This window comes from Plecotus auritus (genome assembly GCF_963455305.1).
Source record: "Plecotus auritus genome assembly, chromosome: 8".
Classification (NCBI taxonomy): Eukaryota; Metazoa; Chordata; class Mammalia; order Chiroptera; family Vespertilionidae; genus Plecotus; species Plecotus auritus.
Genome location: NC_137782.1, coordinates 10297110 through 10324579, shown reverse-complemented (window position 1 = coordinate 10324579; position 27470 = coordinate 10297110). Strand labels below are relative to the sequence as shown.

The 27470-nt window shown below is 43.4% G+C and overlaps 1 protein-coding gene across 1 annotated transcript; it reads left to right on the top strand.

The window, feature by feature from the left end:
* The first annotated feature begins 608 nt into the window (after positions 1–608).
* Positions 609–26746, top strand: ELAC1 (elaC ribonuclease Z 1). Its single transcript, XM_080686616.1, has 4 exons — positions 609–723; positions 7112–7276; positions 14676–15143; positions 16521–26746. The coding sequence occupies exons 2-4, from the start codon at positions 7120–7122 to the stop codon at positions 16985–16987; spliced, it is 1092 nt and encodes a 363-aa protein (XP_080542742.1). The 5' UTR covers positions 609–723; positions 7112–7119; the 3' UTR covers positions 16988–26746.
* Positions 26747–27470: the final 724 nt, after the last annotated feature.

Below are 27470 nucleotides of genomic sequence, written 5' to 3'. Positions count from 1 at the left end.
CGTATATCGAGCAAAAATCAGCGCATCTGGCACTGCATGGGAGCCTGAAATACTTTTTCCAAATGCTCGAATTTAACCAGAATGAGGTTTGACCCCTAGTGGTTTGCATCACCCTGGACTCTCGCAGGCTGTGTGATACCTAAGAGAACACGCCGGCAATGCTGCTGGCGAGTGCGGCACAGGCGCTGCAGGTTTAAGCAGGCACCCCCGGCGTTCTTGGGGAGGGCAAGTGGAGAAAGAGCCGAGGCTCACGATCCACCGCAATGCCGATGTGAACTCGGACTCAAAGCACATTGCTTTTCCCTCTTCAGGCGCCTCCAGCTGAACGTTTTAGGGTTGGTGGCTGGGAGATTCGTCCCAACGAAAGAAGAGAAATTACACAAACCAGTGCATGAGCAAAGCATCAGAGACAACGCTCTTGTTTGAAAAAATGACACAGAAAAAAGAGAACAGGAAACATTTTCACTCGTGGCGCCCTGGTCCTCACGGTTCCCGCCACCATCCTGCCCAGCGCACCGGGACCCACTGGGGGCCAGGGGAGGTGTCTCCAGCCTCCCCCGCGGAAGGGCCGGGTGGACGCCACCGAGCGCGGACCTCCGGCGCGTCCTAGAGCGGCCGCGCGGACCAGCCGGCGGCGCACTTCCGCCCGCGCCGTCGCCGCCCGCGGACAGCCGGCCTCGCTGCGGGCCTACGCCTCCCGCGGCTTCCCCGGGCCGGGCGTGGGTGAGTAGGGCCGGGCGCGCCGGAGGGGTCGGGCAGGGTCTGCGCCGCCGCGACCTCCCGCGCGGCCAGGCGCGGGCGTTTCCTTCCGCCTCGCGGCCCGGGCCCCGCGCCCTGCACCAGGCCCGGGAGCGAGCGCGCCTCGTCCAGCGCCGGAGGCGGGAGCCGCCTCGGTCCGCGCTCCTGCCGCCGCCCACCCGTCCTTGGGGGACCCTGACACCGACTAGGAAGGGAACCTGGCCCGCGCACGGGGAGAACTGGCCTCCGGCCCTGCTCCGCCTTGGCCACGCCCCTGCCTCCCTGGCCGGGCCCCTTCTCCCCTAAAATAGAGGCTGGCGCGTCTGCCCCGCCTGCGCCGCGGGGTCGCCGGGCGCCCGGAAACGGGCTCTCACCCCGCAGCCCGTGGAATCGCCCGGGGAGCCTCCCATCTGCTCGGGCCCCAGAAGCGCCGGGTGGCTGTGCGGGCGGCCAGGCCGAGAGCCGCCGGGCCGGAGCGAGGCGCTGTCCTGTGTGCGTTCCCGGCGGATGTGCACTCGGTCCCGGGAGGGTCTCCCAGGAGAAAGCAGGCGGCTGGGGTTTTTTGTCCCAAGAAGATGGGGACCAAATCTGGTTTGGTTCCTTTTAATTCCTAGTGTCTAGAATGAATGGTACATGACACAAAACATGCACCATTGAGTAAATAAAAATCTGATGACTTCCTGACCTAGTAGAGGGGTTTTGATGAGTTGGTTTGTTATTAGTTGGTTTGTGACTTTCTATTATGGAAACTTTCAAACATACGAAAATAAGATAGTGTACTGAATTCCCAACTCATGATCAGCCTGGTTTTATTTATTACCCTCACCCCAGTGGGTTATTTAAAGCAAATCGAAATGCGCCATTGTATCCGTTAAATACTTGTTTATGTTTATAAAACACAACTCCTTTTTTATTTTTTTAATATATTCTTACTGATTTCACAGAGGAAGGGAGAGGGAGAGGGAGAGGGAGAGAGAAACATCAATGATGAGAATCATTGATCCGCTGCCTCCTGCACGCCCCCTACTGGGGATGGAGCTTGCAGCTCCGCACCTCGGGCATGTGACCTGACCTGAATCCAACTGTGGAGGCTCAACCACTGAACCACCCTGGCTGGGTTCAACTCCTTTTTTAAAAAACATAAAGCCATTATTAACCTAATAAGCATTTCATATTATCATCTATCCAGTCAGTATTCACATTTTCCCAATTCTCCTTTTCCCCACCCATTATCCGTTTCTCCAATTCAAGATCCAAACATTATGACTTTTCATTTCTTTATCCCCTCTATCCTTACGACCCCCTCCCCCTGGAATTTACTTGTTGAAGAAATCAAATCATTTGTCCTGTAAAGTTTCCTACATTTTGGATTTGGCTTTTTCCCTCCCTGTGGGGTCCTTTAGTAAACTGGTATTTCCATTACAGACTTAGAGGATTCGGGTTCTACTTTTTGGCAAGAAAACCTGGTAGGGTTTCTGTGTGCTTCATATGGCATCACATCAGGAGTTAGATAAGGTCTGTCTTTCGGTGTTAAGATTAACGGACACTTGTGTACAAATTGCACAACAGGGTGCCCTGGCTGGGTGGCTCAGTTGGTTGGAGCATCCCATACCCCAAAAGGTTGTGGATTCGATCCTCTCTAAATCAGTAAGCATATCCTCGGTGAGGATTTAAAAAAATAACAAACTGTTCCACAGGGTAACTAAATAATTGACCAGGGAATTACAGAAGGATGCCAGCTAATAACTGCCGAAGGAAGGAGAGAATACCACCTTTTGGCAACCCCTAATGAAATAATGGATTCTGGCAGTGATCATTAGTGCCTGTTAACATCAGAAAAAGAAAGACAGCCAGACAGTGTGTATTTCCTGATGGAAGTGCCCAATACACTTATCAGATATGCTTGGATGATGGGTAGGGGATACTGATGAAATAAGATTGACCATGAATTAGTTAATAATTATTGAAGCTCAGCGATGGGTGTGTGGCAGTACAGTACACTAATCTCTACTTTTGTGTGTGTGTTTGACATTTTTTCATAAAAAGGTTTTAAAAAATTGACTAGTGCGTGAGTTCAAGTCAGCTGATCCATCCATTATAGTTCTGTTCTTCATTATCCTCTCATTAAGTGGTTCTCAAATCTGACTGCACATTAGAATCTCAGGGGAAGCATTTTTTTTTTTTTAAATACTAAAACACATATCTCACTTGCAGAATTTCCTGTTTAATTGTTCTGGGATGGAGCCCAATCATTGATGTTTTAAAAGCTGATTCTAATAAGCTCCAGGGTTATATACCACTGGCCTAGATCCATCATTTTTAGGGATTGCAAAGTGATTATATTCTATTATTCCTCCTGCATTTATTAGCTTTTAATTTTTTTTAATTTTCTTTTTGTTTATTCTTATCTGTCTTTTTTTAAAAATATATTTTATTGATTTTTTACAGAGAGGAAGGCAGAGGGAGAGGGATAGAGAGTTAGAAACATTGATGAGAGAGAAACATAGATCAGTTGCCTCCTGCACACCTCCCACTGGGGATGTGCCCGCAACCAAGGTACATGCCCTTGACCGGAATCAAACCTGGACCCTTTAGTCCGCAGACCAACGCTCTATCCACTGAGCCAAACCGGTTAGGGCTATTCTTATCTGTCTTGCAAACTGCAATCCAATAGGAAACCTCTGCAGATTAAACTACTTAGCAGTGGAAGGTTTGATCTTAGAAGTGAAAGTGTGGAGTAGCATATGGAAGGGACACTAGCAGTAACCTAAAGGCTTGTGTGTGGGGTAGAGAGATGTACCCCCTGTGTGTGTAAGGTGTGTGTGTGAAGGGGGTGGGGGAAAGACGGGGGAGCAGACTGTATCCCAAATGGAAAGGAAGATTAGGTGAATTGTAGTTTGAAAAGCATGTTCAGCCATATGACACATTTTTAAAAAATAATCACTTGCCCTAACCGGTTTGGCTCAGTGGATAAAGCGTCAGCCTGTGGACTGAAGGGTCCCAGGTTCGATTCTGGTCAAGGGCATGTACCTTGGTTGTGGGCACATCCCCAGTGGGAGGTGTGCAGGAGGCAGCTGATCGATGTTTCTCTCTCATTGATGTTTCTAACTCTCTATCCCTCTCTCTTCCTCTCTGTAAAAAATCAATAAATATATTTAAAAATAAATAAATAAATAAAATAAAAAAATAATCACTTTTAAAGAAATATATATATATATATAAAAGCCTAATATGCAAAGTGTCCCCTCGGGAGTTTGACCAACCGGGACTTCGATTGCTTGCTATGATGTGCACTGACCACCAGGGGCGTCGCAGAATAAAGGAAGGCCCCAGTTGGCAGCTGGGGAAGGGAGGCCCCCGCCAACAGCTGCTAGGGACCCTACCCATGCTTGAATTTTGTGCACTGGGCCCTCTAGTTATATATAAAATAAATTAAATGCTGTTTATTGCAACTAAAAATCAATTCAAAGATTTAAAAGAAAAAATAATCTCTTCCCTTCTCCATTTTAGTCACCCCTGGTATTAATAATATGGTGTGTATCCTCCACACCAGACTTTCTCTGTCTCTCATAAATGTGGGGGTTTTGGACATTGTTATGAAAATGAGATCATACCATAGCCATCTGTAAGTTTTCTCACTGTCATCCCTCTAGGACAAGAGTTACAGACCTGACTTAGCTGCAGAACAAATAGTTCATGGCATGACTGTATAATAAAACACTCAGTTTGTTTCCCTATTGATTTTTTTTCAGGTTGCTTCCAAATTTTAGCCACCTTAAAAGTACCACAGTAAACATCATTATACATAAATCTTTTATTTCTATAGGGTAGATTCTCAAAAATGGGAGTGTTGGGTTAATGAATTGTTATTAACAACATCATTATTATTGGTAATATATATTGCCAGATTACTCTCCCAAAACATAATAGCAGTTCACACCCACCACTAGTAACATATGAATGCCAATCTTGTTCTGGTTAGCACTGGCTAGCATTAATATTTGCCAGTGGATGTGGGGGAAATGGTGTTCGTTTCTTTAATTTGCATTTCCTCTACCTGGAGATTGAGCACTTTTCATGTTTATTGGTTGTTTAGATTTCTTTTGTGAATTTCCTGTATATATCCATTTATCTATTGTATCAGTTTTTTGATTTGAGTTTTTGTTTGTGTATTTTGTCTATCAGATGTTTGGTATTTTGAATTTGTTTCAAGGGGCATTAACTCTTTATCATACAGTATAAATAGTTTTCTCCAGGTGCCTTTTTTTTGTCCTTTGACTCTGAGCCTTGATATATGAAAGTTTATATGTAGTGAAAAGTCTATTTTTTTTGAAATTTCTGAATTTCCTGTCTTGCTAAAAAGGGCTTTCCCAATCCCCAAATTATATACATGTTCTCCTAATATTTTAAAACATATTTTATTGGACCTCTTACATTTAAATTTCTAAACGTCATAGAATATATTTTTATATGCAATGCAAAGTGAGTATCTTGCTTTACTTTTTTTCTGTAAAAATAACCATTTATATCAGTGCTGCTTATTAAATGTCACCCTTTTTAAACTTTTGTTACATATTGAGTCCCATAAATTCCTAGATTTATTTTAGACTATTCCTTCTCTTTCACCTCTATTTTTTGTGCCAATATTATTCTCTTAATTATAGTATACCCGCTTACCTAGTAAAGTAAGTAAAATATCTAGAAAGGCAATTCTCTACTTACTGTTTTATGTAATTTTCTTGCCCATTCTCAGACATTATTTTCTTCCATCTTTTGATTGTTTTTTGTTCCAAGATTACTGTCACTGGAAGTCTGACAGAATTTGCATTAAATATATCTATACTAATTATGAAAAAATGAACATTTCTGTGATACTAAGTCTTATTAAGGGACCTAATATGCATCTGGGACTTTTAGAGCCTGTTTATTTCCTGTTATTAATAGTAATTTTATAAGTTTTTTCTCTCTTGTGAATGAGATCTTTCCCATTTCTATTTTTATCTGGTTATTGCTAAGACTGAGAGAAGTTATTGTCAATTTTGTATATTTATCCAGCTCTCTATCAGATGTTCTTATCTTAGTGTTTTTTCTTAAAATGATGTTGTTATTGTGTTTTTTTTTTGCTCTCGGCCCTCAGTATGGATGACCTATGATTGTTTATGTACAAGTTTGAATTTATTCTATTTGATGCACATCTCATCACAGAAGTATAGCAGCGATGGCCGATGTGCCCAGAAACAGTGAAAAGAAAAAGAGATGCCAGGAGTTGGCAGAAATCTACACACTCAGCAGGTTATTGCTGATCACTTACAGCAGCACCCCAGATCCTGACCAGTGATGGACACTTAGAGTGAGGCCTTCACTCGCGTTACTATAATGCTGTGGAGCAGCGATTAGCAACCTTTTTCATCTCATGGTATACAAACTAATTACTAAAATTCTGCAGCGCACCAAGAAATACGTTTTTTGCTGTTTTAATAAAAAAAAAAATAGGTATAGCCATAACCGGTTTGGCTCAGTGGATAGAGCGTCGGCCTGGGGACTGAAAGGCCCCAGGTTCGATTCCGGTCAAGGGCATGTACCTTGGTTGCAGGCACATCCCCAGTAGGAGGTGTGCAGGAGGCAGCTGATCGATGTTTCTCTCTCATCGATGTTTCTAACTCTCTATCCCTCTCCCTTCCTCTCTGTAAAAATCAATAAAATATATTTTTTAAAAATAGGTATAATTTTGATTCATTCATATGGATGGCTATTGTTGTGTTGGCTGTTGTCATTTTTTTTATTTGACAATCTAAGGGGAAAGAGGTCAATACCCCTGACTAAATAGGTATTGCATGTTTTAAAAATTCTTGCGGCACACCGGTGTGCCACGGCGCACTGGTTGAAAATGCTGTAGAGCATTGCTGTATTTATGATCATTCAGAGAAAGGGCTCATCACGATGGGCACCAGGCATACCACTTAGTAAATGTAATTAAATCCCGTGTCAGAACTCAAATACAGTGGTGATTGCTGTTTAGTGTTTATTAGAAGGACTTAAAAAAAAAAGTAATGCTTGGGAAGTACAGAGTTCCTATATATTCTCTACTCCTCGCCCCCGATGTCAACATCTTGCAGTAATGTGGTATGTTTGTTCCCTTGATGAGCCCACATTGATACATTATTATTAACTAAAGTTTACATTAGGGTTCATTCACTCTGAGTGTGCATTCTGTGGGTTTTGATCAATGTATAACCATGACGTCTGTCTCTTCTGCATCATGCAGTAGAATAGTTCCACTGGCCTAAATAACACTTAAGTCTCTCGGGAACCCGTTTTTTGGTGATTTTGAGCAGAGATGTGAAATAACCCCGAGGTGATCTTTCCGTTGCAGGGTAGAAGATGTCTATGGATGTGACGTTTCTGGGAACAGGCGCAGCATACCCATCCCCAACCCGGGGTGCCTCTGCTCTGGTTCTTCGGTGTGAGGGCGAGTGCTGGCTCTTTGACTGTGGGGAGGGAACCCAGACGCAGCTTATGAAAAGCCAGCTTAAAGCAGGTCAGTGTGCATTCAGCTATCTCATGAAGAGCATCTCTTGTTCTGCCTCATCTCCCTGGCTTTCCTTGGGCCTTTGCTTGGAAAGCCCTCAGGCATCTGGTACACCCACTGAACTTTCATTTATTTATTGTCATTCTTCCTGTAAGTTTTGAGAGCAGAGATTTATAGAGGCTCAGAGTAGAGGATGCAGTGAGGTACATGAGGCTTATTAGATGGACACTGCCCAAGCAAAAGAACAGTGTGTGTGTGTACTCCTTTCCACCAGGAGATGTAGGTCTCGTGAGAGAATGCAAAGGGCAGTAGATGTTCAGCGGAGGGAGACGCTCTTCCCACTCAGTTATCGCAGTAGGCATCTTGGAGGGTGACTTGTGAGTTGTTGAAGGAAGAGGAGGGATTCCCTGGGCTGGAGAGGAGAAGGGCATTTCAGCCAGAGGGAGTGGAGTGAGCAAAGGCCCAGCAGCAGGGAAACGCAGGCACACCGATGAAAAGCCTTAGTCAGAGTCAGACCTGCATTCCAGTCCCAGCTGTGACTCAGCTTGTGATCATAGCAGATCAGCATCTTGAAAATGAGGATAAAAACTTCTACTTAAGAAGGCATGTTATGAGAATTATCTATAATAATAAAAGTGTAATATGCTAATTAGACCTGATGACCTTCCATATGACCTTCCAGATGAAGCTGGGGCTGCGAGGGAAGCCTGGGTCCCAGAGGGAAGTCGGTGCCGGCAGTGGGGGGCGGGGGGAAGGGAGGCCTACTCTTGCACGAATTTCGTGCATTGGGCCTCTAGTATATAATAATCCCTTTTCTGTGTGGTTATCTTCTCATCAGTTAACTGTTAGCTCAAATGCCATTTCCTCAGAGGCTTTTCCCGGATCTCTATAGTTAATTAGTTCCTCTCGCCCCAGGCATTCTACAGGCTTGTCCTATTTTTATTAACTTCTTATCATCTGTATCTAAAATGATGTTATTTAAATCGTTGTTTTATGTGCACTATCGCCCTGTACTAAGCTTAGTGGTCACTTGTGTACTTTGTAGATGCCTAGTAAATATTTGTTCAGTAAAAGCATGAATAACATGTTCAGTACTTAGTGCAGTGCCTCTCTCTTATTAGGTCTTGACAAATGGTGATTATTGAAGTTACTTTCCCTATGACTCAACAGAGTGCATGGCATTGGATGACTGAAAGCAAGAGAGTTCTAGCATCCAAGGATCATCCACAGTGGAAACTGACATGCAAGCAGTCATAATGTAATGTGATAAAGAGAATAATGGAGGTGTTTTCTAAGTCCTTTTGGCGTACAGAGGAGGGGTACACTAACTATCGGTGTGTTTAGAGATCACTCCAGAGATGGTAACAGTTGAGCTAGGATCTAAGAGAAGTTTCTCTGGGGATATAAGTAGGGCTGGACATTCAAAGAACAAGCAACAAAGTGAGCAACTAGTACGGAAGTTTCCAGACATGTTTGGGGAATATTAAGCCATCCAGAGCATTGAGTCCTTGGCTAAGATAGAAGAGAGAGAAGAATGCTGAAAGTAAGTGCGGGCAGACTGTGAAGTCTCCTGTGGTATGCTAAGGTATTTGGACCTTACCATTCTCTTGGCAAAAAGGAACAATTAAAGGGTTTTAGGCAGGGGTGACATGGTCTGATTTGTGTTTTAGGACAGAGTTTTCCTATGGCAGAAAGAGAATAGCATCAGAGAGACCAGTTTCAAGGCAATTGCATTCATCTGAGAGAAGAGAGAGAAGATGAGGATGTTGAAGCAGGAAGTAGGAATAGGGATGAAGAGACACTTAATCTAAGGGGTACCTGTAGAGCCAACAGGAGGTGGTGACTGATTAAATATCTAGAGTGTGAAGAAGTGAGGAATTATTACAAGTTACAGATGGCTATGTCCCAGACCTGGGTGTCAAGAAAAGAGCAGTTGGAGGAATGAACTAATGAATATCACTTGGGATATGTTCAACCCCAATTATACATTGCCTTGTACTGAAGCCCCTAGGTGACGGCAGGTACTGTGCTTTATGTCCCTTGGGTCTCACAGGTGTTCTTCTGTGAAAACTCTCAGGGTAGGCACAGACCAGAGTGGAGGCTGTAATATGTAACTGTTCAGAGAGCAGGGGTTGATGTGGGAAGGTGATTAAAATAGAAACAAGAAACTGTTAAGTGTGGGTATTAGAGGTTTGGGTATGGGGATAAGTCTTTCCTTTTTACTTAATGCTGCATCATTTATCTAATGCTGCAAAACAGATTACACGTTTAGTGTCCTATTTGCATTTACTATCTTATAGTTTCTGTGGGTTAGAGAGTTGGGGCCTGGTTTATCTGGGTTTTCTGCTTCAGGGTCTCACTAAGCTTCAGTCTGTAATTGGCTGAAGCTGAGGTCTCATCAGAGGCTCACGTGGGGAAGAATCTGCTTCAGAACTCACTCAGGCTGTTGGCAGAATCCTTACAGTTGTAGGACCAAGGTTTCCCACAGCTCCTAGAGGCCCCCTGGTCACGTGGGTTTGTGCTTCATGTACCTTAGAGTAGTACCAGCAAAGGAGAAAGAAACTCAAGAGGAAATCTACAAGCCATATGGAGTCTTAAAACATAATGAAATCACATTGTATCTCTGGGTCATATTTTACTGGTTAGAAGCCAATCACAGGTCCCATCCACCCTCAAGAAGAGGGACTTATAGAACACCAGGAGGTTATTGGTTTCTCTCAGTAACACAATATGGGCCTATCATTATTTGATTCATTGAAACCCTTTCAGCTTGTACTACCTCCTGGGGTAATAATATTTTATGAGTTTCATAAGGAAGTACTTTGTATTTATCTAAATAGACATCTTTCAAGCTTCCATGGTCCTAATATGCAAGCCTCTGATTAACAAGTACAGGTTTGCCATGTCCAATTCTGTCATAATACCAAAGACTGAGCTTAGCCTTCCTTTTTTTCCCTTAAAAATAATTTTAAAAAGTACACATGCTCATTGTAAAAATTCAAACAAAGCAGGAAAGTGTAAATAAGAAGAGCCTAGCCCTGGCCAGTATGGCTCAGTTGGTTGTATGTCATCCAGTGCAGCAGGAAGTTGCTGGTTCAATTCCCGGTCAAGGGCACATACCCAGGTTACCAGCTCAATCCCCAGCAGGGGGTATATAGGAAGCAGCCAATCGATGTTGCATTCTCTCTGTCCCTCTTCTTTCTTCTCTCTAAAAATCAATAAACTATTCCTTAAAAATACAGAAAAACAAAAAAAGAAAAGCCTAAGACTGCATCTCATAAGTAAAATTTCTGTACATGTAGATAAGGTAACAGTGTGAGTATAGTGTGTATGTTTGTGTGTATAATTTTGCATAAATGGAATCACTATACTTCCTGTAATCTGCTTTTTTTCAACTGAACAACATATCCGAGGACTATATTGCAGACATTTCCAAGGGTAGTAGATATAACTGCATCATCACTGAGAGGATGCTTAGTATTCCACTCCTATATGGATGACATATTCCCTTGCACTTTCTTGTTCTTGGGTAAAAGGGAACTCATGCATTTTTCTTTCTTCATTTGATAGCTTCCTCTTACCTTTGATAAGGGTGGTTGCCATTCCTTCTCTCTCTAAAATCAAGTTTCTTGGGAGAAACCAAGATGGTGGCATAGGTAAACACCTAAACTGCTGCCTCGCACAACAATTTCAAAACTACAACTAAAAGACAAAATGGACATCATCCAGACCCACAGGAAGGCTGGCTGAGTGGAAATTCTACAACTAGAAGGAAAGAGAAAAGCACACTGAGACTCAGAGGAGCTGCAGAAGGCAGAGGTACAGAGGCACGCGCGCGGAGAGGGCTGGCAACTGAGTACATGGCTGGCTTTCTCAATCGGGCGGGAGACAAAAGCTACCGACAGCTCTGAACTCCAGTTCCAGGCGAGACTCTGGGGACCCAGACTCATTCAGGGAGAAACTGGACTGTCTGGCAGTGGGCGAAACTCGAGGGCGGCTTTCTCTCAGAGGTGCTTGCAGTGATTACCGCAGGACACTGAGACCCAGCGGCCTCTTAGGGCAGGGCTGACAGGAAGCCATTGCTGTCTGCTCTGCCCTGAGACTCCGCCCCATCCAAGCTGAGCACAGAGGCTTTTGCAAGTCTTGTCTCATAAGGGTGTCTCCAGCACAAAAGTTCTCCCAGCGTAGACACAGCTGATCCTCACAGCCAATTGGCCTGGAGGTCAATTCCTCCCAGTGATACCAACAACAATCAAGGCTTAACTACAACAAGACTGTGCACACAGCCACAAAGGGGTGCCCCAAGAGTGTCCATCTCAGATAACTGGGGAGGCTGGGCCACTGGGCCTTATAGGACACCTAGCACACAAAGCCACTCTTATCACCTCAGGGAAGCAGCCAAAATGCGGAGACAAAGAAACAGGTCACAAATGAAAGAAATGGAGGAAAGCAAACAACTGGATATAGAGTTCAAAACAACGGTTATAAGGTTTTTCAAGAATGTTCTAGAAAAAGCCAATAAATTTAGTGAGACCCTTGAGGATATGAAAAAGGACCAACTAGAAATTAAGCATGCACTGACTGAAATAAAAAATATTATACAGAGATCTAAGAGCAGACTAGAGGAACACAAGAATCAAGTCAAAGAATTGAAATACTAAGAAGCAAAAAACACACAACTGGAAAAGCAAAAAGAAAAAAGAATCCAAATATAAGAAGATAGTGTAAGGAGCCTCTGGGACAACTTCAAGCGTACCAACATCAGAATTATGGGGGTGCCAGAAGAAGAGAGAGAGCAAGATACTGAACCTATTTGAAGAAATAATGACAAAACTTCCCCCACCTGGTGAAAGAAATAGACTTACAAGTCCAGGAAGCGCAGAGAACCCCAAACAAAAGGAATCCAAAGAGGACCACACCAAGACACATCATAATTAAAATGTCAAGAGCAAAAGACAGAGAGAGAATATTAAAAGCAGCAAGAGAAAAACGGTAGTTACCTACAAGGGAGCACCCATACGATTGTCAGCTGATTTCTCAACAGAAACTATGCAGGCCAGACGGGAGTGGCAAGAAATATTCAAAGTGATGAATAGCAAGAACCTACAACCAAGATTACTCTACCCAGCAAAGCTATCATTCAGAATTGAAGATCAGATAAAGAGCTTCACAGATAAGAAAAAGCTAAAGGAGTTCATCACCGCCAAACCAGTATTATATGAAATGCTGAAAGGTATTCTTTAAGAAGAGGAAGAAGAAGAAAAAGGTAAAGATAAAAATTATGAACAATAAATACATATCTATCAACAAGTGAATCTAAAAATCAAGTGAATAAAAAATCTGATGAACAGAATAAACTGGTGAATATAATAGAATCAGGGGCATAGAAAGGGAGTGGACTGACAATTCTCGGGGTGGGGGGGAAAGGAGTGTGGGGGGTGCAGGAAGAGACTGGATAAAAATCGTACACCTATGGATGAGGACAGTAGTGGGGGGGAGTAAGGGCAGAGGGTGGGGTGGGAACCGGGTGGAGGGGAGCTATGGGGGGAAAAAAGGAACAATTGTAATAATCTGAACAATTAAGATTTATTTTAAAAAAGTATCAAGTAACAGGCCTACACTTTATATTTACACAGTGTTATATGTCAAATATACTAAATTAAAAATAAAAAAATTATCGTTGGCTAAAAAATAAATAAATAAATAAATAAAATAAAATCAAGTTTCTTGAAAAATGAAATGTTTGCCTTCCCTGAAACTGGTAACGGTGGGAAGCAGTTTTTTACTTACTTATTTGTCTTGCTTACTTTGGGTTCGCAAGCTGTTTTGGTGCTCACTTTGCTCTGTTCTGTAGTAGATAGGGAGAGGCCCAGAGCGTCTGAGGTGGCACTCTGAGGTCAGCGTGGATCGGGACTCAGCACCATAGCAGTTCTCTTGTCTGCAGAGGCCTCGGGTCCACTTGTGAGTGCCCTGGCATCCTAGACAGCGGAAAGGGGAAATGCCTGTGTTCTAAAAGACAGCAAAAACAGGACTGAACGAGAAAAGAAAAAAGCAAATGGAGGGATTCTCGAGGTTCAAAATCTGCCTCTGCCCAACCTGTTGTTCTTAGCCACGGGCCTGGGCTCGGTGCAGTGACTGGAGGACTTGCTTGGAGAACACTCCTGCCTTGGTATCACAGGACAAGTCACATGATAGTAAACTATTCCTGTCCTTGTATGGCATCAATAAACGTCTGTTCTTTTATGGTAGCACATGTTTGAAAGAGGTGGGCCATGAGCTCAGACCAGAGCCTCTGTTACACTAAACATGTGTTACTGTGATTGTTACTTTTTTAAAAAATACATTTTATTGATTTTTTTACAGAGAGGAAGGGAGAGTGATAGAGAGTTAGAAACATCGATGAGAGAAACATCGATCAGCTGCCTCCTGCACTCCCCCCCCCCCACTGGGATGTGCCTGCAACCCAGGTACATGCCCTTGACCAGAATCGAACCTGGGACCCTTCAGTCCGCAGGCTGACGCTCTATCCACTGAGCCAAACCGGTTAGGGTGTGATTGTTACTTTTAAAATACCTTGTGCATCTCAAAAAAATGCTAATGTGGCATCCTGCCACATACCAGCAGTAAATTCAGTTTACTTTTAGGTAAATCGAGTTATAACCTAAGTCAATATGCACTGAAAAAGCTGTTGTGTTAGTTCAGAGTGAAGGGAAGAGATGGGTCCATGTACCTTGGCATAAATAACACCGGCTCTGCCCTCTGAGCTGCATTCTAGTGTCTGTTGCCCACCTCCCCTCTCATTCTTTACCCCCTTGCTCTCTGACCTCCCTCATCATCTTCCTTTTTCTCCTCCCCCATCAACCTCACTCAGACAAGCAGGCTCTGACCTGGTTAGTTAATCTCTGTCCAGTGTAGAGAGTCTTTAAAAGGCAGTTTTGGGTTCAGGCACTGGTCCAGTTGATCGAAGCCCAAGAACTTGTTTTGCTGGAAATACATATTTGCTATTCTCAGAGGGAGCAGTAGGGGGCAGTGTAACTGTCAGATGCTTTTGGCACCTGAGGCCTATCTAGTTACTTAAGTGTATTATTTTGGTACACTTCCTTATTGCAACTTTTTTTTTGGTAAAAGGATATATAAGAAAATACTCTGAAAACTGTAACACTATGTAATTTGAAAGTGTTTTATGAAAACGTTGTCTTACTAAAACCACCTAGTAAAAGAAAGCCTGTCTTTCTTGCTTCTGGAATCATGTAGAAAAAATATTTAAAAATAAATTTATAGTGATAAACAAAACTCTAAATTCATTTTACTGCTTTCTGTGTAAGTTGTTATGTGTCTTTCAAGTATTTTTGTATGGATCTTTACTTCTGAAAAATTCCCAATTTTATTTTTTTCCCTCAATCGAAAGGGAGAATTACCAAGATCTTCATCACACATCTCCATGGAGACCATTTCTTTGGCCTTCCTGGCCTCCTCTGCACCATCAGCCTGCAGAGTGGCTCCACGGTCACCAAACAGCCCATTGAAATCTATGGCCCCGCAGGCCTTCGGGACTTCATCTGGCGAACCATGGAACTCTCTCACACGGAGTTGGTCTTCCCGTACGTGGTCCATGAGCTGGTGCCTACAGCAGATCAGTGTCCTACAGAAGAACTGAAAGAATTTGCACACGTGGGTAGAGCAGACAGCTCTCCCAAAGAGGGACAAGGAAGGACTATCCTGTTAGACTCGGAAGAAAACTCCTACCTTCTGGTCGATGACGAACAGTTTGTTGTAAAAGCATTTCGCCTCTTTCACCGAATTCCCTCCTTTGGCTTTTCAGTGGTGGAGAAGAAGCGCCCGGGGAAACTCAACGCACAGAAGCTGAGAGACCTCGGTAAGTGTGTTTCTTCTCTTCTCGTCAGTCAAGCTGCTATCAGCCGAAGCTCTGGGAAGTGTTACAGCAGCCTTCCTTTCCTGTCTCCCAGGCCTAAAACTGACATTTTCTCCACTTGCTCCCTTTGCCCAGAGTTTGCTTGTTAAGGGAGATTCCTGGCACCAAAAGATGCTGTGCAGAGCAAAACCCAAGTCTGTGTGTTAACCTTCCCTCTGCTGCTCCCCTGGTGCGAATTCTTAGTGTGGCTTATCTTCAGCTCACACTGTCTTGCTTGGCAGGGTAGTGGTGGTTGTCTTAGGTCTAGTTCTGTTTTTCCATGTCTCTCTTAAAAGATGTTTTCAGTGACATCTTTGCCTTGAGAACTTTTGCCATACCTTAACCTTCAACTGCGACCGCTTACTCTCAGGGTTTTCCTTTCCTGCCTGATTACGTTAATGTGGTGTTCAGTGTCCTCTGCCTCACCGTTTTATGTACCTGGGTTCATCGCGGTGGAATACAAGCACACAAAGCGAGGCCTGGGGCCCCTCCGAGGCTTCCTACCTCCTGCCTGCGAGGCCTTCCGGCCTGGGGGTCTGCAGCGTCTCTGAAGGCGGTGTCCAGGCGCGATGTACCCCCAGCATCTCCGCCTTCCTTGGCACGGCCCGTGCAGAGCCTCTGAAAAGCATGATGGTGTCTTTTGCATGTTTGTTCTTTATTTACTCAACCTCTTCCTTCATTTCCAACTAAAACAAAATGCGAAATAACGAGGAAAGATAACAGGCCACAGGTATTTTTATTATCTAAAGACCTGTGGGAATATTCTTATATTGGGAAACTTTAAACATAATCTACCTTGGAATTAGTAAGCACTTTCTGTCTGTTTGTAGGTATTATCCAGAATGCTAATCAGATACTATTCTAGATTAATATGAGACTTAAGCCCTATTTGGTAAAGGTGGAATTGTCACTACACATGAAGAAGATTATTTTATTAAGCTATTCAGTGTATAAGATATCGTGTCATTATTTAAATGGGCTCTTAAATTTGCCCGAAGATGAGCTTGTTAAATAAAGCACTCTTCAAAACTGTTATTCCCGTGCACAGCAGAGCATCAGGGCTGTTATCTTGACAAATAATGTTGCAGTGGGACTTAGCTTAAAACTTATCGGACACATGTGCTTGGGAAATGTTTTAAGTGCTATGGCATTGCCAACACGGAACTTTTAACAAAGTGTAAATATTCCAGTTTTCCACAAATAGTAAAATATTTATACAAATTATGAAAAAAAAATAAAAGGCCTTTTCCATTTGCTATTTGCTTTGCTGGTAAAACAGACTCTCTTAGCAAGTCATAAATTCCATTCCCCTGATGTGATGTTATCTGCCTCCATCACTAGGTGTTCCGCCGGGTCCTGCCTATGGGAAGCTGAAAAACGGAATTTCTGTTGTTCTGGAAAATGGAGTTACAATTTCTCCCCAAGATGTCTTAAAAAAGCCTATTGTTGGAAGAAAAATCTGCATTTTGGGTGACTGTTCTGGGGTTGTGGGTGATGGAGGCGTGAAGCTGTGCTTTGAAGCAGACCTGTTGATCCATGAAGCGACCCTGGACGACGCCCAGATGGACAAAGCGAAGGAGCACGGCCACAGCACGCCCCAGATGGCAGCAGCGTTTGCCAAGCTGTGCCACGCGAGGAGGCTCGTCCTGACTCACTTCAGTCAGAGGTACAAACCAGCTGCCTTGGCCAGAGAAGGAGAAGCAGATGGGATCGTAGAACTAAGAAAGCAGGCTGAATCAGTGTTCGATTTCCAAGAAGTGACTCTAGCGGAAGATTTTATGGTGATTGGCATTCCAATCAAGAAGTGAAGCCAGCGTTCCTGAATACATACTGACATGTCCATGAATATGTTACTGAACCAGCAAAGTTCGTTGTTGTTGTTTTGGTCTAAAATTATTAGCGTCCCAATAATCCTAAAAATGATGGAGGGTCATTGCGGAACTGATTCAGCAGTGAGAGGGAGCAAGTGTTTTTATAATAAATCACTTTAAAATAAAACAAAAGCTAGCATCCTTTTTAAAGCGCAGCTTGACAGAAGGATAGCCTCTTCGGTATACTTCATGTTTGGGCTGCTGCCACGGCTGTACCCCGTGCAGTCCTGCCCAGCTTTATTGCTGTTATTGGCAAAGTATGCAGGGCTTGGCCCTCTTGGCTAAAAATGGTATTTTGGCAGTTTGTGTTGAATCTGTTCATGTTATTAACAGGAGAGAGAGAAGTATAATGAGACGTTGGACATGCAGGATTAAAACCGGCATGTTGAATCTTGAACTCTTGGCTAGAGTACTGACTGCAGGGTCAGGCTAGATGTTTACCCGTTAATTAATGTGTTATTGAACTTCCCTGTTTGCTCTTACCTTGTGGTCCTCAGCTCAGGTGACATCACTCCCCCAGATGGAGTTTTGAAATGGTGGGGATGTTTCATGTCAAAATGACTGGCCGGGGTTTTTCAGTGGTTAAGAGTGTTGGCCTGCAAACCGAAGGGTCTCGGGTTCGACTCCCGGCCCCAGTTGGGGTGCGTGCAGGAGGCAACCAGCCGATGTGTCTCCCTCAATCAGTGTTTCTCTCTCTTCCTCTCTCTCTCCCCCTCCCTTTCTTCCACTCTCTCAATGGGAAAAAATACCCTCAGGTGAGGATTAATAACAACAACAAAAAAGAAATGACCTGGAGGTGGGGGGAGAGTACTACTGATATTTAGCAGTAGGAGCCAGGGATGCTAGATTCTGTAAAGTTTGGGTCAGCTCTGTACAATGAAGAATTATCTCACCCCAAATTACAAATTGCAGGCCTGTTGAGATACATAGCAAATTAAAACTTAGGCTCCCAATGTGAATATACTATACTTTATCAAAATTCATGACATAATGAATTGAACTACTAGGTAAATCATACTCTACAACAAATCCTAAAGAACTAGCTAAGTGAGTTGGAATGTAATATCAAATATTATTCGACAGAAATGAGCCATGAGCTGGAACTTACGAATGTGGAGGTAAAGAAATGATACCTATTCAACTGCGCTTAATTTACATATTCCTACTAATAATTCTTTGAGCACATTTTTAATAAATGTCCTTTCTAGAATAGCTTTTCCTTCTCACTTGCCTTCTACCTCCTTTCTGCCTTGGGGTATCTGACTCATTAGACCCCAATATTTCTCAAAATGTGATATATGGAAAGCTAGTCTCAAGTACTGGTTCATTCACAAGGGTTCCCTACTCAAACCAGTTTGGGAAACCCTTTATGCTATGTGTTCCTGTGGGAGTGTCCTAATGCCCTTTGCTATATTAAAAACAGTACTGCTCGAGTGGTCATAAATCAGTTTTTGGTGTCAGAAAGACCTGATTTCAGGGTCCCATTTTGTACCTTACGGTGGAACCTGTGTGGTCTGGCGCAGATTACTTACTCTCTCTAAGCTTCCGCTTGCTCATCTCTAGAATAGGATCCTGCCCCACAGGATCATTGCGAAGGTTAAATGAGACAGTGCATAAAAAGAGCACAGCCCCTTGCTTCACGGTGTTGAGACATCTTGCAGGACAGGGCTGTCAGCTCTATTGAACCCCCTTCTCAGTCCTGTTTCATCTCATACTATCTATTTCCATCTCAAGGACCCAGAGAGTTTTATAGTATGCTAGAGGCCCAGTGCACAAAAATTGGGACACCCCTCAGTGCGGGGGGGGGGGGGGGGAGGGCGGTGTCCCTTAATAGTCTTGGAGCCTAAGTTTCAGTCTGGCCTGCCTCTGCGGGAGGTGACTGGTGGGCCGATTAGGGGACAGCACTGGCCAGCAAGCGGCCCTGCCCCCCACCATTGCCCCTCTGCCGCCAGTTGCCACTGCTGCCGTTCCCCCATTGCTCTCCCCTCCCTCTGCCTGCTGGCATGCGCCTTGGCTGGCCTGGTGCTGCCTGCTCGCCAGCTTCGACCTCACCCCCCACCCCCACCACCACCAACAGTAGTTCCGCTGTTCGGTCGATTTGCATATTACTCTTATTATATAGGATATTTAGAAGTATTGTGATGGTGTATACTATTAAATTCCTTTGAGTTCTGGGGCTTCTCTAGTAAAAATTTTTGATTCCTGGATGGTTCTGGAGTCCTTTGCGTAGTGATAAGATGGTCTAGTAACTCAGGATCTCAGTCATTCTGAAGCCATCTTCACAACAGCCTGATTCTGCCCCACTCTAGGCTGCCGGCCTGGCAAAGTACCAGAGTTTGACTAGGCTTAAAGTGAAACTTGGTTCCTGAACTCTTTTCAATCAAGCATTTATTGGACACTTACTGTGTGATCAAACCTGTACATCAGGGAATGGCTAATACTAGTACCTCTGCTGCATGGAGCTCTTGAGGGTAAAGGCTGTATCTTAGTCACCTCTACATTCTCAGAAACACCCACCCATAGCAAGCACCCAGAAATGTTTATTGAAAGAAATTGGGTCTTGATATCATGAATGTGCAAACTTAAAGTTAAGGTCTGTGCCTAGTCCATTTCATTACTGTTCTTGTTCAAAAATTTTTAAATACCTGATTTGGTGGTGCCTTGTTCACTGAGTACCAACTAAATGCCAGGCTTTCCTGTGTTGGGACAGGGTAACTCCAGGTGACATGTGGACACAGCATGATGGACATACTCTCCGGATTTAAAAGCTGTTATAACCAGGATAACAAGGAAGTTGAGCAGGGTGCCCAAGTTTATCCAAAGAGAAAAAATATTTTGACTCCTAAATAAAGCTAGTAGAGAAACACTTGCTCAGATGTCAGCGTGCTAATTATATACGCAGCAGACTTGGCAGGTACAAAGATTAAATTCGCCCACAAAAAAGTAAAAGGGGAAAGGCAAGGGATCAAGTTTCCAGCTATATAAATCCCCCTGCCACTTCCAGAAACTGTGCAGGCAGCCTCAGGTAGAGCTGAGCCACATTTAGTCCTTCAGTGTCACCAAAATGAAACCAAGGTTATTTTGTCTAGGTTGTTCTCTACATTGTCGTGCCTTCCAGAGGTCATAGGCTTGTCCACATGAGGCCATATCTCTGTCAAACATCCTGGACTGGGGGTTGACCTTGTTGAAATACCCACGTCTGATTAAGCAGCCCAAATGCTGATCCTCACTGTCTCACCCGGAACCTTGCCATGGAACACATCTTCATACAGCTAGTGCATCCTGGAACACGATAGGTTTCCACCCCATATGCCTTTGCTGAAAGGCAGTATGATCTACTGCAGTGGTCTTCAAATTAGGGTATTTGTACCCCTGGGGATATGCAAAGACTTTTCTGAAGATACATAGGCATTCTTTCCCATGAAATATTTCCTAAAGTCGATCTTCCTGGGAACGAGCATAGACAGTGCCTGCTGGTTCCACTGCACAATCCTCCAGTCCAGATGACAAACAGCTGGGATACCAAAGAAAGGGATGACTGAAATACTGGTATTGGGGTTGAAACATGAATGATTAGATAAACTCTTTTGCAAGTTGGGTAGTTTCCAATTTGTTGCTTTGAACAAAATTGAAGGAGGATCTAATCAAATCCAGATCAAGGAGTATATCTCATCTGTCTAAAGATAGAATTTTAAAAACATCTTTATTGAGCTATAATTCACATACCATACAATTCAATAGGTTTTCATCTTTTCACAGAACTGGGCAATCATCACCACTATCAATTTTAGGACATTTTCATTATCCCCCAAAGAAACCCCATACCCTTTGGCAATCACTCCCACTTTCCTCCCCAGCTCCCAGCCCTAAGCTATTTTCTACCACTAATCTACTTTCTAACCACTAATTTACTTTCTGTCTCTCTAGATTTGCCTTTTCTGGATATTTCATATCAATTGAATCATACAATATGTGGTCCTTTGTGACTGGCTTCTTTCATTTAGCATAATGTTTTCAAGATGTATCCAAGTTGTAGCTTATATCGATACTTCATTCCTTTTTATGGCCAAATATTCCATTGTATGAATATACCACATGTTTTTATCCATTCATCAGTCAATCCAATAATAGATTATTTACAATATACTTATATTAGGAATGAAAAAGGAGAGATTGCTACAGATCTTATAAATATTAATAAGTTAAAAGAGGATACTATAAGTAACTTTAATTTTAGGTAAAATTACTAAAACAACTTTCTTAAAAGAAAAACACAATTTTCCAGAAGTGACACAAGAAAAAAATGGTGACTATTCAGATTTTCTATTTATTAAAGAAAGTGAATTTGTGATTAAAACTCTTCTAAAAACAAAAACAAACCACCTCCAGGCCCAGATGGTTTTGCTAGTGACTCATTCTAAACAATTAAGGAAGAAATATACCTTTATTCCACAAACACTTCCAGAAAATAGAAAAAGAGGGAACACTGCCCAACTCATTTTATGAGGTCAGTGTAACCTTGATGCCAAAACTTAAGGACGTTAAAAGAAAGGAAAATTACAGAGTAATTTCTCTTATAAAAACCCTAAAGAAAGTAATTAGCTAATTGAATCCAGGAATGTATAAAGAATAAGATATCTTGGAAAAGGGAGTTTATTCCAGGAATGGAAGGTTTGTTTAACATTTGAAAATCAGTATTATATGCCACATTAATATAATTAATGGGGGAAAACTGGTAAAATGATCTTGATAGGTACATTATTGATAAAAACTTATTACTCATTATAAGAACTTTTGCATATTAAGAACAGGGAATGCCCTTAATCTGATAAATATCTGCAAAAAATACAATAAATATTACATACATTTAATAATAAAATATTGAAAGCCTTCCTCCTGGTCTCAGAAACAGACAGGATGCCCACTGAGTACCACTTCTGTACAACTTTGTTTTGAAGGTCTTAGTGTTATAAGACAAGAAAAATGAATGAAAGGTGTAAGGATTTAAAAAGAAATAAGACCCTGCCCTGGCCAGATAGCTCAGTTGGTTAGAGCCGTGGTCAGCAAACTGCGGCTCTTGAGCCACATGCGGCTCTTTGGCCCCTTGAGTGTGGCTCTTCCACAAAATACCACGGCCTGGGTGAGTCTATTTTGAAGAAGTGGCGTTAGAAGAAGTTTAAGTTTAAAAAATTTGGCTCTCAAAAGAAATTTCAATCGTTGTACCGTTGATATTTGGCTCTGTTGACTAATGAGTTTGCTGACCACTGGGTTAGAGTGTCGTCCCAATATACCAAGGTTGTGGGTTCCATTGCCTGGTCCAGGCACATACCAGAATCAACCAATGAATGCATAAATAAGTGGAACAACAAATTGATCTTCCTCTCTTTCTCTCCCTCTCTCTCAAGTCATTCAACCAATAAATAAATAAAAGGAAGAAATAAAACTGTCATTGTTAGCAGATGATATGATTATGTACATAGAAAATCCAAAAGAATAAAGCAGATAACCTAGTTAGGATTAACTAGTGAATTTAGCAGGGTTGCTGGATATTCAGTTAGAATAAAGAAAAACAATTTTGTTTCTATATTCCAACAACAAACGAATTGAAAAAAATTTAAATGACACCACTTACAGGAGCATTGAAGCCATCAAAAATTGAGGAATAAATCTGAAGAAAAATATATAAGACCTCTCTATTGAAAATTACAAAATATTCAGGTATATTAAAGAAGACTCAAATATACAGAACAAAATAAATTTGGACAATTTAGTATTGGAAAAATGTCATTTTTTCCTAAGTTTATCTGTAGTTTCAATGTCAATCAAAAGCTCTGCAGGTTTTTATGTGGATATAGATGATGAAATTGATAAGCTGTTTCTGAAGTTTATATGGACATGCAAAGGGCCAAGAATAGCCAGGAAAATCTTGAAAGAACAGCATTAGGAGACTTCACTGCCAGATACAATGTGATATTGTTGTAAGGAAGACACAATGGAGTGAAATAAAATCCTGAAAAAAAAACCACCCACACATATGTAGTATTTTATTTATGACAAATATGAAAATCCTATGCAATAGGGAAAGGATTGTCTTTTCAATAAATGGAGAGTCAATCAGATGTCCATAGTGAAAAATAATTACTTGGATTCCTACCTTAATACACAAAAATCAATTTCAGATGTATTTATATGTCAACTAGATGCCCGGTGCACGAAATTCGTGCATGGTGGGGAGGTGTCCCTCAGCCCAGCCTGCACCCTCTCCAATCTGGGACCCCTCAAGGGATGTCCGACTGCCCATTTAGGCCTGATCCTACCAGGACTGCTGGCTCATAACTGCTTGCCTGCCTGCCTTTCTGATTGCCCCTAACCGCTTCTGCCTGCCAGCCTGATCACCCCCTAACCACTCCCCTGCCAGCCTGATTGATGTCTAACTGCTCCCCTGCCAACCCGATTGCCCCTAACTGCCCTCCCCTGCCAGCCTGGTCACCCCTAACTGCCCTCCCCTGCAGGCCTGGTCCTCCCCAACTATCTTCCCCTGCTGACCCGGTCACCCCTAACTGCCCTCCCCTGCCAGCCTCATTGCCTCTAACTGCTCTCCCCTGCTGGTCTGGTTCCCCCCCCAACTGCCCTCCCCTGCAGGCCTGGTCCCCCGCAACTGCCCTCCCCTGTAGGCCTGGTCACCCCTAACTGCCCTTCCCTGCAGGCCCGGTCACCCCCAACTTCCCTCCTCTGCTGGCTTGGTCACCCCTAACTGCCCTCCCCTACAGGCTTGATTGCCCCCAACTTCCCTCCCTTGCAGGCCTGGTCCCTCCCAACTGCCCTCCCCTGCTGGCCATCTTGTGGTGGCCATCTTGTGTCCACATGGAGGCAGCCATCTTTTGTGTTGGAGTGACAGTCAATTTGCATATTACTCTTTTATTAGATAGGATGTAAAGATAAGATGGAATCACTCCTGGACTTGGAGTAGGGGAAGATTTCTTAAACAGACTACAAGTGCTAACAATAGAGAAAACAGATTGTTAAATCGGGCATTAAAATTAGGAACTTATATTCATAGAAGATGCTATCAAAAGAGTGAGTAGGCAAGCCACAGAGTGGTGGAACATATTTGCCATACCTAGAGCTGATAAAGGATTTGGATCTAGAATTCAGCAGTAGTACCACTGCTGTTGCTTCATCACAAACGATCACAAAATATTAAGATTTATTGCCTCACCGCTTTGGTAGGTCAGGACTCTGGGCACTGCTTCTCTGGGTGCTGCTGGCTCTAGTTCTCTCATGAGGTTGTAGTCAGGCCGCCAGCTAGAGCTGTGATTACTTCTGAGGGCTCAACTGAGGGATCCCCTTTCAAGCCTTTTCCTGTGATTGTCGGCAGACCTTGGTCCCTGGCCTCACGGACCTCTCCATGGGGCTGCCTCTTGGCATGGCAGTTGGTTTCCCACAGGACCAGCAAGAGAAAGTGAGCACTCAACAAGGAAGCACAGTCTTTTTATAACTTCACCTTGAATGTGACATCCCATTGCTTCTTCCATATTTTATTCATTAGAAGTGAATCAGTCAGTCCAGCTCTCACTCAAGGGAAGGGGATTACACAAGGGCATAAATACCTGGAGGCAGGGGTGATGGGGGGCCATCTTGGAGGCTGCCTACCATAGGAATACAGGCAGAGGCAGGAAGAGATGGAAAGAAAGGCAGCCCAGCAGCATAGAGCCCTGGCTTCAGTCTCTGGACCTCCTCTGCTGCTTTCTCTTCCTTTAACCCACTAGCTCCCCAGGACCTTCTAACACATCTCTTCCTGCTTTAACAAATGCCAGCTGCGTTCCTGTCACTCACAATTAAACATCCTCACAGCCCCTGGCCTGGTCACTGAGGATGCAATGATGACTTGGACACTATGCCTAACCTCAAGTTGCTTACAGCCTCCAGAGAGAGACACGAGGGAAAAGAGGTGACTCCCAGTGTAGTGTGGGCAGACAGAAAGGGTGCAGGACTTGGCTGAACCAGGCTCTGACACATCTCTCATGCCATTGGTCAGCTTCCTTAAGTTCTTATGTCCATTATATTCAAAATAATATTGCCCATGATCAAACCAATAAATACCAATTGAGCACCTATTATATGCAAGGCTCAGCATAAGACCTGTGATACAGACCTGTGGGACATTCTAAGAGGGGTAGGCGACTTCTAGAAAATAATAAAGAACACCTGGTAAACATAAAATGGAGTCATAGGGACCACCTATTCCCATCTGTGTCTTTCTAGGAGAGCACTTCAGCATGGAGACTAAGAGCATGGGCTTTAGAACCCCGGCTCTGTCACTGGTCATGTGACCACTGGCCATGTGACCTTGGGCAAAGTCCCTTAATCTGTGAGACTCAGTGTCCTCTGTAAACTGGATAGTATAACAGCATGTATTTCACAGGATGGTTAGGAAGATTAAATGAGTTGATATGAATAAAGCACTTAGAATAGTGCTTGGCACACAGTAAGTCCTCAATAAATGTTAGCAAACAATATTATGTCTAAACTAGAGGCCCAATGCACAAAATTGCAGGGTCCCTAGGCGGCCGGTGATCAGGACGGATCTGTGGGGTGACCGGCAGGGTGATTAGGGGGCCCCCACTGGCATCTGCCTTGGCCAACCTGGCGCTGCCCACTCCAGTGGGGCAATCCGGGGCTGGCGCCAGCCCCACCCCCAATTGCCCTGCCACCGGTCGCCTCCCTCTGCAGGGTGAATGGCAGGGCGATTGTTTCCCCCCTCCCCCCGGCACCTGCTGTGGCTGGCCTGGGGCCTGGGGCAGCTCCTGCATTGAGCGTCTGCCCCCTGGTAGCCAGTGCATGTCATAGCGACCGGTCGTTGCACAGGTCGTTCGGCTGTTTGGTTGATTTGCATATTAGGCTTTTATTGTATAGAATTGTATAGATTATAAACTCTTCAAAAGCAGGAGGCCTCGCCTTCTTTGTAGCTCAGCTGACATGTAGAGACCACTCTAGATTTCTCTACTTGCTTGGCTCAGCACTATTCATTTATTAGCAGATGCAGGCATTGTCTTGCTGGTTTCTCCATCTGCTCTAAATTTAGTACTAAATAAAGACAGCTGTGGGGGTGGAGGAGGTTTTAGAGATCTCCTGTCCAAATACGTTGGGATTTTGTTTTGTTCAAAAGCTATAATCCAAAGAGAGTTTAGCAGCATCTGCTGAAGACCATTTTTAGGCACGATTTGCAGAAATTTGTAGCATCTATTTACATTGTTATGTGCATCCATATTTTGAATCTTCAGCCATTTGCATCTAGTAATATCCTAACTGATGTTCCAAATTTGATGCTCTTCTGTATATAAGCCTGCATAATTCCTGACTGATTATAATGTATGGATATTAAATAAATTTACTTATGAAAAGCAATTCACTTTTTCAATCTTGATAAGTGGAAGTCAACAATCCCACAATCCCAGGTTTGAATAAAGGTCCCTGCTCAAATGTTACTTCCTCAGACAACCTTCCTTATTACCCTATCCTAAATAGTATTCCGCCCCCTCTTCAAATCTAATCCCTCTCTATAGTCCTTTTTAAAATAGCACTTATTACTGTTTAATGCTTTATTATTTGTTTGTGTCCATGTTCATTGTCTGTATCACCTACTAAGAATGTAAACTCTTGCCCTAACCGGTTTGGCTCAGTGGATAGCATCAGCCTGTGTACTGAAGGGTCCCAGGTTCGATTCCGGTCAAGGGCATGTACCTTGGTTGCAGGCACATCCTCAGTAGGAGGTGTGCAGGAGGCAGCTGATCTATGTTTCTCTCTCATCGATGTTTCTAACTCTCTATCCCTCTCTCTTCCTATCTGTAAAAAAATCAATAAAAAATATTTTTTTAAAAAAAGAATGTAAACTCTTCAAGGACAAGGAATTTGACTCATACACCACTTTACGCCTATCTAGAACAGTGCCTGACAAAGAGCAGATATTTAAAATTTTGTTGGATAATAGAATTTTCACTTAACTCTCAGGGAAAAAATGTTAAACAAGTGAGATTATACCAACTTTTATAGATGAAGTAACCAAAGCTGAGAAAGGCCCCGTCACTTCTTTCCCAGAAGCACACGGGGAGGGAGTCACGGTTTGCACACTTGTCCCTCTGACTCCGAAGCCCACCCATCTTCTCCAGCTCTACGCCACTGTCTTCTAATGAAGCAGGTTGCAAACACACAGACAGTAGGAAAGCAAGGATGAGATCAACTGGGATGGAGTCATTGGTAGGAGGAGGCTTGGGCCTCGTGGGTGGGATGAGAGAGATTTGGAATGGTGGAGGAGGGAGGGAAGGAGGGCCAGCCTCAGACCTGAGCCTGCTTGTGCACTGTGGCCTTTTCCTTGGTGAAGAATCAGTTCCAGTTTGCCCCTGGGGGAGCAGCGGCGATG

Coding starts and splice junctions, on each gene's coding strand:
- ELAC1 (XM_080686616.1), top strand. CDS start 7,120: ATGTCTATGGATGTGACGTTTCTGGGAACAGGCGCAGCATACCCATCC. Junction 7,277..14,675: donor GAAAAGCCAGCTTAAAGCAG/GTCAGTGTGCAT, acceptor CTCAATCGAAAG/GGAGAATTACCAAGATCTTC. Junction 15,144..16,520: donor ACAGAAGCTGAGAGACCTCG/GTAAGTGTGTTT, acceptor CTCCATCACTAG/GTGTTCCGCCGGGTCCTGCC.